General features: G+C 42.0%; 2 protein-coding genes across 2 annotated transcripts; one reads left to right on the top strand and one right to left on the bottom strand.

The window, feature by feature from the left end:
- The first annotated feature begins 550 nt into the window (after positions 1–550).
- Positions 551–6,252, top strand: SYNGR2 (synaptogyrin 2). Its single transcript, XM_039344968.1, has 4 exons — positions 551–862; positions 2,685–2,922; positions 4,876–5,015; positions 5,485–6,252. The coding sequence occupies exons 1-4, from the start codon at positions 758–760 to the stop codon at positions 5,680–5,682; spliced, it is 681 nt and encodes a 226-aa protein (XP_039200902.1). The 5' UTR covers positions 551–757; the 3' UTR covers positions 5,683–6,252.
- A 970-nt stretch (positions 6,253–7,222) lies between these two features.
- Positions 7,223–12,967, bottom strand: TK1 (thymidine kinase 1). The gene is made up of 7 exons (XM_039344962.1): positions 12,613–12,967; positions 12,435–12,466; positions 11,588–11,701; positions 10,348–10,441; positions 9,264–9,353; positions 9,062–9,181; positions 7,223–8,953 (listed from the first exon to the last, which is right to left on the bottom strand). The coding sequence occupies exons 1-7, from the start codon at positions 12,736–12,738 to the stop codon at positions 8,768–8,770; spliced, it is 762 nt and encodes a 253-aa protein (XP_039200896.1). The 5' UTR covers positions 12,739–12,967; the 3' UTR covers positions 7,223–8,767.
- Positions 12,968–13,224: the final 257 nt, after the last annotated feature.

The raw sequence follows: 13,224 nt of genomic DNA on the forward strand, positions 1-13,224 counted from the left end.
CACATTTCCCAGCTTCAGAAGATGTCACTGTTTAATGGAGGGGCTTCGGAGCATGTCCACCCTGCCAGATCATACAGGATGGACAGAAATCATGAGGCAGATGGTCCTTCAAATAGTAGCCCTATGTGCTATCTAGGGCTTTATAGGTAATAGTTGCTATCTTAAATTCCATCTAGAAACCAGCTGGCGAATTGTGCATCTTGCAGAGCAGGGCTACCAGTGAGCAATACATTAAATTCAGATTTTTTTAAAAAAAATGTTTTAATAAGTGTGCTTAATGTTACGCCAATGGATATTTTGCTTTCTCCGATAGTTGAATAGTGGCTGCTATAGCGATTATACTTTCCTATGTGCCGGTTAGAAATTTGCCTGAATTCAGGAGATTGAATGAAAACCATTTCCCCCCCCCCCTTTGTATTGTTCCCCTTCCCCCCCCCCACCAGACTTGCGTGGCATCATCACATTTCCGAAAACGTCTAAATCTGAATCACAGCTCGAAAGTGCATTATAACAGGTAAAGCCACATCCTTTCTTAGTAAAAAGGGAGAAGGCGGCGACGAACCGCTTCGAGGGGAGCAGGAGCGCAAGCCTCGATTTCGGTCTCTCTCAGCCACCACGCGCTCTACCTTGCCTCCGCCGTCCCGGGCAGGGTCTCCTCCCAAGAGGCGGGGCTTGTGAACGCTCAACACAAGTTTGGGCGAGGCGGCCAGAGGGAGTTCCGGGCTGGGACGGTGGCGGAAAGCAGCGTCAGAGAGTTATGGAGAGTGGCGGAGGCGCCTACGGAGCCGCTAAAGCGGGAGGCACGTTCGACCTGTGGCATTTCTTGCAGCAGCCACAGGTCATTGCGCGCATTTTCAGTGCGGTGAGTGGCGGAGGTTGGCCCGGCCCGGCCAAGCTTGAAACGACCAGGGGCTCGAGCTTGCTGGAGACGGATTCGCTTCTTCTCTTTTCCGTCCCCCTCGCGGGCACGCGTGGAATGGGTGCTCTCACCTGCCCTCGGCTAGGGTGTGGACGAGGGCACGTGACGTGGCCGGAGTGCCGGTAGGTTAGGGGTTCCGGCAGCAGCTGAGGTGGGGCCACTAGAGGAGCTTCTGCTTACTATCGCGTACCTGGCCTGGGACCCCTACCTAGAAGGGAAAGTCGCCTGAGCGGAGCAATGCAGAGTCACGCAACGCTGTTAGAGCGGGCGGAGGCCCCTGCTGGAACCCCAGCTGGAGGAACGGCCAGGCTGTTCCCCCCCCCCCGGAGAGGGATTATTGCCTTATTCCAGGGCGAATGCTAGAAAATTCTCCCTTCGGTGTTTCGCTTCTCTAAAATGCCCGCGACGCCGGGCCGCTTGGGAAAGTTGAGTTTCAGGCCGGGCTGGGATCAGTTCTTGCCTTTTGCTTTGCAGACCAGACGCGGGTGTTTTGACGCTCGCCGGGCAGGACCCCCCCCTTCAGGTCGTTGAGGCGACGGAGGGTCGGTGCTTTGCTTCAGATTAGCTTTGTGTCAGTTCGGCCGGATTAAAATCCCTCCGTTTGTATCCGAGTGTTGTTTGTACGGCAGCCTAGTCATAGGGAGGTCAGCTGATGGACCGCGGGCGGCGCGAGGGGCTGGCTTCCTTGCAGTCTTAACGAGAATAGGACCAGCAAATGAGCACGGCCATGGCTCCGCTCTCCCTTGCTTTGAAGCACCCAGCCCTGCCTTGGCGAAGAACGTGGCAATGCCCCGCGCGCCGGCAGCTACTGCAAGACTTAGGGAAATAAGTCCAGGCACCCCCTAGACCAGGGATAGGCAACATTTGACTCATGGACTTCAACTCCCAGAATTCTCGAGTCAGCAGCTGACTCGGGAATTCTGGGAGTTGAAGTCCATGAGCCATAAAAGAGCCGAGGTTGCCTACCCCTGCCCTAGACAAAGACCCATTCAAGTCGAGCTCGACTCGTCTCTCTGGTTTTCTTGGCCAAAACACGGAAGTAGCTTGCAGCCGTCTTGGTGACTCTCCTGTACTCTTACTTTCTTTTAAGGGCGAAGCCTGAGTGGGTGGCCTGAAATCCTGGGAAATTTAAAGATTTGAAGTAATTTATTCTGTGGCTTAAAAAAAACAACAACAACGTTTTAGAAGTTTCTCTAATTTTCTTCAAAAATTTTAGTACAGCCCAAGCAAGTCATGCGTGAACACAAGAAGGCTGCTATGCTGATTTGGTTTGAGAGGCATCTGGTTTGAGGGGGTGCTTGATTACCGGTGATGAGCATTTAGTTTGTCGCTTGGGAGCCTATTTCAATTCCATTTCATTATCGGGAACCAGGAAATCTTTTCAGAAAAAGTTTTTTTGTGTTTGTGGAGGGAAAAGTGGGAACATTTCTGTGAACAGTGGATGGGGAATTCCTCTCGGGCAGGGCTTTTGCCTGAATAGCAGAGCTAGCTGATTATGGAGTTTTATGGTTGGACCATACTTTGTTTTAATTTCTTATTACTCCTTTTTGTCACAGCTTTAATTTATGATAATGTTGGGCAGTATACCAATAAAATGTGCCTATATTGCAAGTTGGCTTCTTGCCCTAGAATAGCGCCATGCAGGAGTATTCGAGTTCAGAACTTGGGGGAATCTGTTAGTAATTTGATAAATGGTTAAAATGGGCTTTCCCTGTTGCCTTGGGAAATGTTAGCATTGACCTTTTCCCCTTCTATTATTTTGCAGGTATTTGCACTCATTGTTTTCTCCTGCATCATTGGAGAAGGTTACAGCAATGATCCCCACCACACTGAACTCCACTGCATCTTTAATCGTAGTGAGGATACCTGTCGTTATGGTATCGGCATTGGTGTGGTTGCCTTCCTGGCTAGTATATTTTTCTTTATGGTTGACGTCTACTTTCCCCAGATTAGCAGTGCCACTGATCGCAAGTACCTCGTTATGGCCGACCTAGCCTTCTCAGGTATGTTTCTGGGAGATGTGAACTCAAACAGGTCCCTGGGGGAAACAGCTGAGTTCTGTCCATGTTCTTTTTTCTCTTCCCTCTCTTCCAGACTTGGACAGCATTTTCCCTTTTGGCTCCTATTCCCCTGTGCTTGAATGTAATTATTCAGATTTCTTTGGAATGATGCTCTTTTAAGGTTTGCTTTGTGAAAGGGCAAAGTGGCTTTAGGGATAGGACCTTATTCTGGGTGATTCTTAATGTGGATAACTGCTGAAGGATAAGAGATCATAGAATTGGAGCATGTTCTCTGGTTTAAGCCTTATGCTCTGAATAAAAAAAAATCACTATTGGTAGTCTTCACTTACCGACTGCAACTGGGATCTGCAGTTCCATCACTAAGCAAAGTTATGTGATTGCAATTGTGAAGCACATAACCCACAGTTAAGTGCAATGTCATTTGACTATGATTTGTGACTTCCTGCTGGCTTCCCCATTGATTTTGCTTGTTGGAAGTTGGCTGTGAGGATTGCAAATAGCAATTGTCTGACTGTGGAGTGGTGCAACCATCATAAATGCGGGTTGCCAAGCACCCAAATTGTGATCATGTGACCATGGCAACGCTGCAATGGCTATAACATCAGGGACTGGTCAGAAATTTCCTTTTTCAATGCTGCATCAGTCTCTGCCATCATTGACAATGATCAAGAATACTGGGATATTGTTCAAAGTGTTTGAAGGGTATCAGATTGCCTAATGCGTATCATGGAGTTAGAATGAAGCCTGCCCATGCTCTAGACCAGGGGTCCCCAGCCCATAGACTGGCATTGGTTCACGGCCTGCCAGGAATCGGGCTACGCAAGTGAGTGAAGTCCCATCTGCACACACATGGGATCCAGAGTATGTGAAACCACACACCCTGATCCACGAAAAAACCACCCTCCACAGAACCAGTCCCTAGCGCCCAAAAGGTTGGGAGCTGCTGCTCTAGAGCAGGGCTTTTCAACCAGTGGCATGGGTACCACCTGTGGTACATTGGCACATGACAGGTGGTACATGACCATCCTAGAAAAGTGATAGCGGAGGAGGGGAATGAGCTGAACCGGTGGCAGCACCGCACAAGCCTGAGCGAGAGATGGCTGGAGCTGCAGGGCTATCAGGGCTATCAGGGCTCAGTGGAAGCGCCAGAATCAGCGCCAGGCTCCAGCTGGAGTTCGGCACTGATCCTGGTGCTTCTGCTGAGTTCTGAAGAAGCATCAATCAGCTGTAAAGCAGCACTGATCCTGGCGCTTCTGCTGAGCCCAGAAGAAGCGCCGATCAGCTGGAATGTTGCAGCCTCTCCAGGGTCTTGTGATTTACATTCAGATGCTTGGCAACTGATTCATATTTATGACGGTCGCAGTGTCCCAGGGTCATGTGAAGTGACCAAAATCTGCTGCAACCACCCAGCAGACGGGGGGAATAAAAACCAAATACCCCTCCACCCCCACTGCCAATCCTCAACAGAAATGCTCACAACAATGAAAACCTTGGACAGGAGGAAGAGCGCTGCTAGGCAGGCAGGCAGGCAGGTGTCTTGCTTGGCTGTGGCTTGGGGAGCACTTTTTTCAGTGCCATTGTAACTTGAACAGTCACTAAGTGAACTGTTGTAAGTCGAGGACTACCTGTACTTTATCACGTTTTTCCTTTTTTTTTTTTTTTTTTTGGTCATCAAGTTTTTGACACCTTACTGGGCGACTGGTGGTATTTGGATATTACCATAGCCTAAAAGTGGTACAATGGGTGAAAAGATTGAAAAGCCCTGCTCTAGACCATTTGTCTAATGTGGCAAATGCTGACTTGAACTCCCCCCAAAAGAATGTCAGAATAGGATTAATGTACTGTAACTTTTTATAACTATAGTTAAAATGTTACTTCTATGCTATCATTTAATCTGTAAGGATGTGATTAAGTGCTCCCTTGTCTTCTGTCTAGCTGTTTGGACCTTTTTGTGGTTTATTGGATTCTGTGTGCTGGCAAACCAATGGTCATCAACAAAGGCTGAAGATGTAACAATTGGGATTGATTCTGCCCGTGCATCGATTGCCTTCAGTTTCTTCTCCATTTTTTCATGGGTAAGAGTTTCTTCCCCTGTCTCCCACGGATGAATATTATCAGCCTAGGAAGGTCAAGTAGCTTTAAGGTTTATTTTGCCTGGTTAGCAAACAGGATATGAAATTGGTGATTCCTTTGCTATTTCATTAAAGGGACCTGAGCACAGAACCAGAGAATAACTGATCCAAATCTCATTGTCATTAACACAGCCTTCTAATTGCCCGAGGAACATGAAAGTTATTATCTTTTATAGAAAGGCTGTAAAAACCTTTGTGGAAGGAATTCCAGGGAAATGCATCCAGGTGCCTTTTACAATAGAATTGACTTGACGAAAAGTAACTTTTTCATTTAAACTGCAGTGTGATTAAATTAAATTGATGGCATATTCACTGAATACTGTGCTGAGTTTTGCAGAGGATATCTCTTCTCTGGCAAGCAAATCTTTAGGGGAAGATTCCTACTATTGCAAATAACTGTTCCTCTCCCTAGGGTCTCCTGATTGCCTTCGCCCTTCAGCGTTACCGTATGGGTGTCCAAGATTTTGACCAGAGTTACATCGACCCAGCTCCAGGCCCAACACCTCCATACTCCAGTTACCCCAATGTCAGTCATGAGAGCTACCAGCAGCCACCCTTCACTCACACTCCAGAGAACTCTGAGGGCTACCAGCCTCCACCTGTGTATTGATTGCTACTAACACTGTTCAAAGCAGCTGGCAGGGATAGTTTCCTAGTGCTATGTATTCCTTTCTTGAGGTGGGAACTATGTCTACTGTGAAATTGTGAGGGTGCCATAACCAAGATTGTGGGTTGCGCATGTATATGTATTGGGTTCTGGGATATTGTACTATTTTCAAAACTCGCATCTTGCAGAAAATGATGTTTCTTTTGCGGGCACAGGAAGCTTGCTGTGTGACTTGCAAGGAATATTAATTGCTGAAATGGTATTGACTACTTGATTTTATTATTGCTGCAGCTAACTAAGCTGCTTGCTGGAAATAGCCAGAGACATTCTGCCGCAGAGGAACACTGTACTTCCACTGGATGTGCCCCAGTGGGATCCTTGCCACAGCTATCCTGCCCCAATGCGGTTACATCTGTGCCTTGGTGTGCTTGCGCATCTTGACCATTCTAGACTTCCAATGGGTCTGGTGTTCCTGTGGCTCTGTGGTGCTGCCCTTCCAGACTGCGCACTGCTTTCTATCGTTTCAGCTGCTGATACCCAAACCAATTAAAAGCATTTCTAGATAAAGCTTTAGACGTATTGCAGTGGTGATTCAACTGAATTTACTATAGCATACATTTTCTTTGGTTTAAAGTGGGAAGGACTCGACTCCATGGAGAATTGACACCTGTTTTAAGTATTCTATAGAGGCCCACAGGTTTTCAATAATGTTGTTGTTGTTAATTGCAAAGTCATGTCCGACCCATCGCGACCCCATGGACAATGTTCCTCCAGGTCTTCCTGTCTTCTACCATCTTCTGGAGTCCATTTAAGTTCACACCTACTGCTTCAGTGACTCCATCCAGCCATCTCATTCTCTGTCGTCCCCTTCTTCTATTGCTCTCAATCTTTCCCAGCATTAGGCCCTTCTCCAGTGAGTCCTTCCTTCTCATTAGGTGGCCAAAGTATTTGAGTTTCAACTTCAGTTCAATAATGTACCAAAGGTAAACTCACTCTTGCAGTTTATTCTCCTAACCTTTCCTGAAAAGTTGTTAAAGGAAAGGAATACACAAATAGGAATATGCATGAAGTGGAAAGTCACTGCTTTGAACTCTGTATTCTAGAAGCTCAAAAACAACAACTGCAGTACTCTCTTTTGATCAAACTCAAATCAGCGGATTTTTCTGGTGACTAGAATAGGCATATTGCCTTCAACCACAGCTAGCGCCAAAGCACAGCATATCCCATTGCCTCACTTTCCGATCGTCCCAGCACGGTCCCTGCCCCAAAAGCACAGCAGTGCCTATCCCCACTTCCACAGTGCCTTCTTTTCCTCCCTGCTGTGACTGCCACTCTCTGCATGTGGTACCACTCTTGCCCTATCTCAAACCATCTGTGTTTCCGTCTACCACTGGAACAAAAGGGGCCCCATTTTAGTCTTTATACAGACGATTATCATTCAAAATTGATGTATTTTAGTTCAGGCATAGACCAGCTAAAAATGGCTATTCTGCACACAATGTTTTTATACATCTTCATTAACAAGTCTTTGTGAGATAATGGCTTTTTTGTATCCCTAGCCGGTGGCTGTTAACACTGCTCTTTTCTAATTGCATGTTTTGAGAAACTTCAGGCAAATATTGCAATCTTGGGGCTTTGAAGAGTTTTAAATCTTTTGCCATAGTAGAAGTTGGATTGTACGCATCCCTTAGAACATATTGTGGATTTTCATGTATCGTATAATTTTAGGGGAGAGGAAAATAATTTACAGAGGGATTAATAACTGGGCAAGGGTGTATTGTTGTCTAACAAAGGGACAGCACTGGATCATTTAAAAAGCATGAACCCTTTTAGGCTAGCCTTTATTGCCTGCTTTTTGTCTGAAAAAAAATTATATATCTTATGTGAAGATCATTTGTACTGTTTAGGAATAACTAGGGTAGGATTATTGGTAGTAATTATTTTTAAGCTTCCCAGAGAAAACAATCTTAGCATTTTCAGCTGTAATTTCCCTTTACTGAATGTCATACAAATAGCCATTTCCTGATTAATGATTTACTTGTTAGGGCAATATAATGTGTTATATCAACAGGCTTTAACAAAGTGGGTGGGTAACTCTAGAATACATTTTAAACCAGTAGTAAAAGTTTTTGTCACTAACTTAAATATTCTTAAGGTGAACTGGTACTACACATAAAACTTAAAAGTAAGGATAATTTTATTCAATATATCATTGATTAAAACTTCAGTTTCTACTACAGAAGTTAATATTTCTGCTCCTAAGACAACAGAAGATACTGGGGATATTTTCAGTGTAAAAGGACTACATTTACTCAAAAAGAGGAAGTGTGGATACTCATCACTGCAGTAAAACCAAAATGCTAGATAGTATGCGAGAAAGTATAAAGCAGGAATATAATACTTAAACAACAAGTGACACATTAGTAGCCAGTTTAATAAATTAAACAAGCAAAAGTAGAATATAATTAAGTCAATAATGTAAGGTGTCAATCTATCCAGGAAAGTTGGATAGCAATTAAAGAGCTTTTATTAATTATATTGATTGTAAGGGCTGGAGAAAGGGCCTTTTTCTTTGTAAGTCCAGACCTTTACTATATACAGCACCAAATAAAAATACATTTTGTTCAGTTAATCTATTCAGTCTTTAAAACCCAACAGCCTGTTTCATTGTCAATGAATTACCTATTGAATATAGAGTCAGAATTCCCCTGCCCTCAAGCCCCAATTTGATGGATTCAGAAAAATAATGTTTCAGTTTCATAGGGCAACTTGCTGTTAGTAAATTTAGCTATTATGGCCGTTAAAACTCTGAATTAAACCGTTTGGGGAAGTTTTGTGCAAGAGGAAATGCCACTAATGACATTTCAAAATCTTCCCTCTAGAGACTAAGAAACCAGCGCAGTTCTCAATATAGAACACCCTTATTCATAGCATGTTAATAATGTCTTCAAGCCTTGTTGCTCCTCATAAAAACAACTCTCTCTGATGTTTTGGACGGGTATCAGTTTAACAATACAAAGCTAGAAGGAAGGACAGAAAAAACGTCTCTCTAAATCCACCTGGGAATCAGATCTCTTGCTTCCTTTGTTCAATTCGATGGATTCCACTGCATGATCTGATGGGTAGCCAAGACTTTCCTGGAGGCATTAATATCCAGGGGTTTATTCCCACCCAGTAGGTTCTCTTTGTTTTCGGATACCAAGTGTTGTCGGTTTTTGAAATAGCAGCCCCGGCAGACTGAGTGATATTTGTCTGCCCCTCCTATTACTTCCACCTAGTAGGATGAAATTTAAAAATAAAAGGTTTTACTCAACCTATAACAGGCAATATATCTCACAGTCAATAGCTTTAAAGAAAGGGAGAGTTTTTATTGGAGTCTTACCTCTTTCTCTGTTCCCAGCCTTTTAGTGTAAGAGGCCTCATGAAAACACTCCATACAAACCGCGTTAAGTTTCACCACACTTTCTGCTAAGGGGACTAGTTGTAAGATGTTCCCAAAAGCCTGCAATGAAACCATGAATTCCTTTATAGATCTGGGACATAAATTATCCAGAAATTCTAATGAACAATTTAAAGAAACTTACCCTCCTCTGAAATGTTCCATCAAGGGCTGCCACAATGACAGTCTTCCCTGCATTGGCCATTGTCTCACAAAATTCAACTATATCTGGAAACTAATTGGGAAAATTAAAAGTTCATCATTCCCTCATTCCAGCTTTTAGAAACTTTGTAAAGTAATGTGTAAGAGACACTGTTATGAATAAAATTAGTGATGCTCCTCCAAAGAGCAAAACAATGTTGCTGCTGAAGATCTATTTCAGGGGTCCTCAACCTTGGCAACTTTAAGACTTGTGGACTTCAACTCCCAGAATTCCTCAATATTGAAGACTCCTAGTCTATTTAGTTCACCATTCTGTACCTACTGGTGCATTAGATGCTTCTATGAGGCTCACAAGCAAGAGCACAGGAAAGCCTCCCACTGATCTTCAGTAATTAACTTTTGAATATATGCTTTCTCCAGTAGTAAAGGTAATTGTATATAGTCATTCCCCCATACACAGATCTAATCCTTTTAAATAAATATTTCCTTTTATTTGTTGTAATTCGATCATTCAGCTTACTTTCTAGGTTTTATAATTCAAAAGAATACATTTGCACACTTCTATATTACACCCCCATCCACCTTTTTCCTACCTAAAAGAGCAAAATTATATTCTTCTGAAGGTTGTGTGTGTGTGTGTGTGTGTGTTTTAACCCTATGATGCTCTTTCCCAGATGAATTGACCAAAATTCTACTTGTACTCCCAAGTCTGGTTGCATTTTCAATTTCTTTCAGATTATGCCATTAGAAGCATTTACATGGTATTCATAGCACAATTTTATCCATTTGCTAAGAGCCAAGTCCTACTGAGTTTACTGGGGTTTGCTCTCCAGGTGAAGCATGCATAAGATTGTATTTTAACCATTCACATTTACAATCAAGTCAAGAGAATATAAGAATCTATCACATTGTCACAGTTTCCCGACATCTCAGAGTTAATATCATTAAACAAAATGGGTCTTACCCTACATAAGTGCGTATAGAATTACATTTCAAACTCTGTTAAGCATGGAAACAATGATCAGTACTTGGCAGTTCATTTAAACATTCAGATAATATAAACTTACAAACTGGCCTTCATCAATGCCAATCACAGTGGAATTCAGAGCCTCCTGCTGGACATCTTTGAGGCAACAAGCTGACATGGCCTCCATGGTGTTTCTGTGCAGAAAGAATAACAGAAGGGACCATGAAGGTCTTCTAGTCCAACCCCTGCTCAAGCTGGAGACTTTACACTATTTCAGACAAATGGCTGTCCAAGATCTTCTTAAAAACCTCCAGCAATAGAGCACCCACGATTTTTGATTAATTGTTTTGTCAGGAAATTTCTCCTTAATTCTAGGTTGCTTCTCTTTTTCATAAGTTTCTTTTTATAAGGTAAGTATCTGCAGCACGTTAAAATTTATTTAAGGATAATTTTCCCAAATATCAAAACCTGCAGATCCTCTTTAAGACAGATAGCAACTCTTTGAATCCTAAAGACCATGTGTTAGCAAATATTTTAGTGAATACAGTTTTAAATAAAAAAATGTAGAAAAATGCTTTACCTTTTTGAAATTGTCTATTTACATAGAAAATAGTGGACATTTTGTGAAAAAATAAAATTTGAAGTTCTGAAAGGCTCAACCAATATAAATTAGGGAATCACAATTTTAGCTTATTTGAAGAACAAAAGTTATATAAAGTATTCAGTTACAATCATAAGATTGAATCATAGAGTTTGGGGTGATTTGCCTCACAAGAATGATTTTATGAAAACATAACTGCACATAGCAGGGCTCTGGATTACTCTAGCATTTAACAAAACCTTTTATAATCTTGCAATTTTGTTCCCTCTCTCCAAAGTGACAGGAGCCATTACTTTGTTTGTAAAGAAACATTGAGCTGTGTGTGAAAGTGTAATTTATAGATATAATAGTTAAAATCATTGGGAAAGTTACTAAATAAGGAAATGAACTTGCCTTATTTTTGTGAAACAGTGTCTTTTCATATACGTAATAATAATATATGCCTGTCTACCATAATCTGTAAATTCTTTTTCTAATTCTCTAAAAGCTCATATTATGTTGAGACTTACATGAAGCTTCACTCTACAATATTTAAGGCCAAAGAAGTGTGTCAGATATATAGTATGCTGAGACAATACCACTAATTGCATTTTCTTGAAGATGATAAAACAAAACCCACAAGCAATCAATGTTACAAGACACATGAATCCTATTTTCCTGAACCAAAAAGTGTATTCCTGTAAAGTGTTTTCTCCAAATGATGAACTATTGTTTTACATTGCTCATAGTATATTTTCACCTGTCATGTGTGGAGACTCCATTGACACAATAGCGTGTGTCTTTTGCATACTTGATTAGTAGACATTTATACTGTGCAATTTGAAATCGACGGACTCGGCGCATCAGTTCAGTGCTAAAAAAGAATTAAGATTCTTTTGTGACAAATGCTACTCAGAAAAAACTAAAATACTCAAAAAGTAAAATCTTTTTTATTCTATCATGGATCAAAACTTCTTGCACAACACAAAATCTCAATTTTAATAATCTGGTCACATAACTTCAAAGTAATTGAGCATCTAAGCCCTTGGATAATACATTCCCTCAAGATACCAAACCTATACCATTTTCAATTTAGATACTGTAAGAGAAATGGTAAATTTTTGCCCCCTACCTATTCCAGCCTTCAACATGATATTGGAATTATATTAAAGCTTAAAATTCTAGAATTCTTAGCTAAAGTTTCAAAGAATAAGACAGTGCTACTCTTCTATATGTTGTAATATAAGTGTAATCTATTATTTATTTTTATTTATTTGTAGTCCACCTTTATTATTTTTACAAATAACTTAATTTTCCCCACAAGAAGAACCCTGTGAGGTGGGTGAGACAGAGAGAGTGACTGGCCCAAAGTTACCCAGTTGGCTTTCAGGGCTAAAATTATTTCAGCCATACTTTTAATTCCTAGTTACTGAGTTAAGGAGAAGCGTGGGCCTAGAAAGCTGAATATAACCAGGCCCGCAGGCTGTCTTGCTCCTGTGCAAATCCCCCCCTCCCCTAGCAGTTTATTTCACTTGAAGATCCCCTCTTCTTTTCTAGTCATCTTAGTATCTAGATACCAGTGCTAACTATTTTTAATGCCTTCATACCTTTTTCCAGAGAACATGGGTCCAAAGATGACCTGTCATAAGAAGGGGAAAAAATGAGTAGTCAGCAGTTTTCCCATTTTCTACCGAACTCCTTCGCTTCCCTGACTTCAAAATTTTCCATCCTTGACTATAATGTAATCTTTTCAAACTCTTAAAAGTGGATCGTCCTGTCATGTACCTGTATCTGGCCGCGGGTCTTGTGCGGTGATCCTGGCTGCACTCTCGGCATCATCATGCAACTCATAGTGCCGACTGCGTCCCGCCGATTGCCGCGCTCCAAAGCAGAATCCCCGGAAGGCGGCATTTTTCAGGCGCGCGCGCGCGGTTTGGTCTGACCAATCGGGACGGCTCCCACCAGTCAGCAAATCATGAAAAAAAAAGATTTTTTTCGGCCAATCACTAACAAAGCGGCACTTTTTTTTTCTTTAAAAGTACTTGTTGACATTCCTGAAGACTTAGAAGGAACTTCCAACATGTTCTACGAAGCAAGCAAGCAAGCAAGGGGGAAGGGAAGAAGGATATACCGGAATTTGCTTATCTATTGCTGTTAATGTTCTATTTGCTTTTCTAGCTGGGCGTCTTCTTCTTTTGTTGTAAAATCTTTTGTTTTAAGGGATTTTTTTTTCTGTTGGCAAAGCAAGGGAAGGTTTTTTAACCTTCCCTTGCTTTGCCAACAGAAAAAAAAATCCCATACACAAAGCAATATTCATTCAACTTCCTCAGCCTATTGTCTAATAACTGATAACTTGAGATTTCAATTTCTTTTGTCACAAAATTTTGAAACCATTAG

The sequence above is a fragment of the Crotalus tigris genome, unplaced genomic scaffold (genome assembly GCF_016545835.1).
Source record: "Crotalus tigris isolate CLP2741 ecotype Arizona unplaced genomic scaffold, ASM1654583v1 scf7180000017551.9496454, whole genome shotgun sequence".
Taxonomy (NCBI): domain Eukaryota; kingdom Metazoa; phylum Chordata; class Lepidosauria; order Squamata; family Viperidae; genus Crotalus; species Crotalus tigris.

What these genes read in the sequence shown, in the direction of transcription:
- SYNGR2 (XM_039344968.1), top strand. Translation starts at nt 758, where the DNA reads ATGGAGAGTGGCGGAGGCGCCTACGGAGCCGCTAAAGCGGGAGGCACG. An exon ending in TTGCGCGCATTTTCAGTGCG is followed by an intron (nt 863 to 2,684) that starts GTGAGTGGCGGA and finishes ATTATTTTGCAG; the next exon opens with GTATTTGCACTCATTGTTTT. An exon ending in GGCCGACCTAGCCTTCTCAG is followed by an intron (nt 2,923 to 4,875) that starts GTATGTTTCTGG and finishes TCTTCTGTCTAG; the next exon opens with CTGTTTGGACCTTTTTGTGG.
- TK1 (XM_039344962.1), bottom strand. Translation starts at nt 12,738, where the DNA reads ATGCCGCCTTCCGGGGATTCTGCTTTGGAGCGCGGCAATCGGCGGGAC. An exon ending in AGACCCGCGGCCAGATACAG is followed by an intron (nt 12,467 to 12,612) that starts GTACATGACAGG and finishes TTCTTATGACAG; the next exon opens with GTCATCTTTGGACCCATGTT. An exon ending in GGCTGGGAACAGAGAAAGAG is followed by an intron (nt 8,954 to 9,061) that starts GTAAGACTCCAA and finishes TCATCCTACTAG; the next exon opens with GTGGAAGTAATAGGAGGGGC.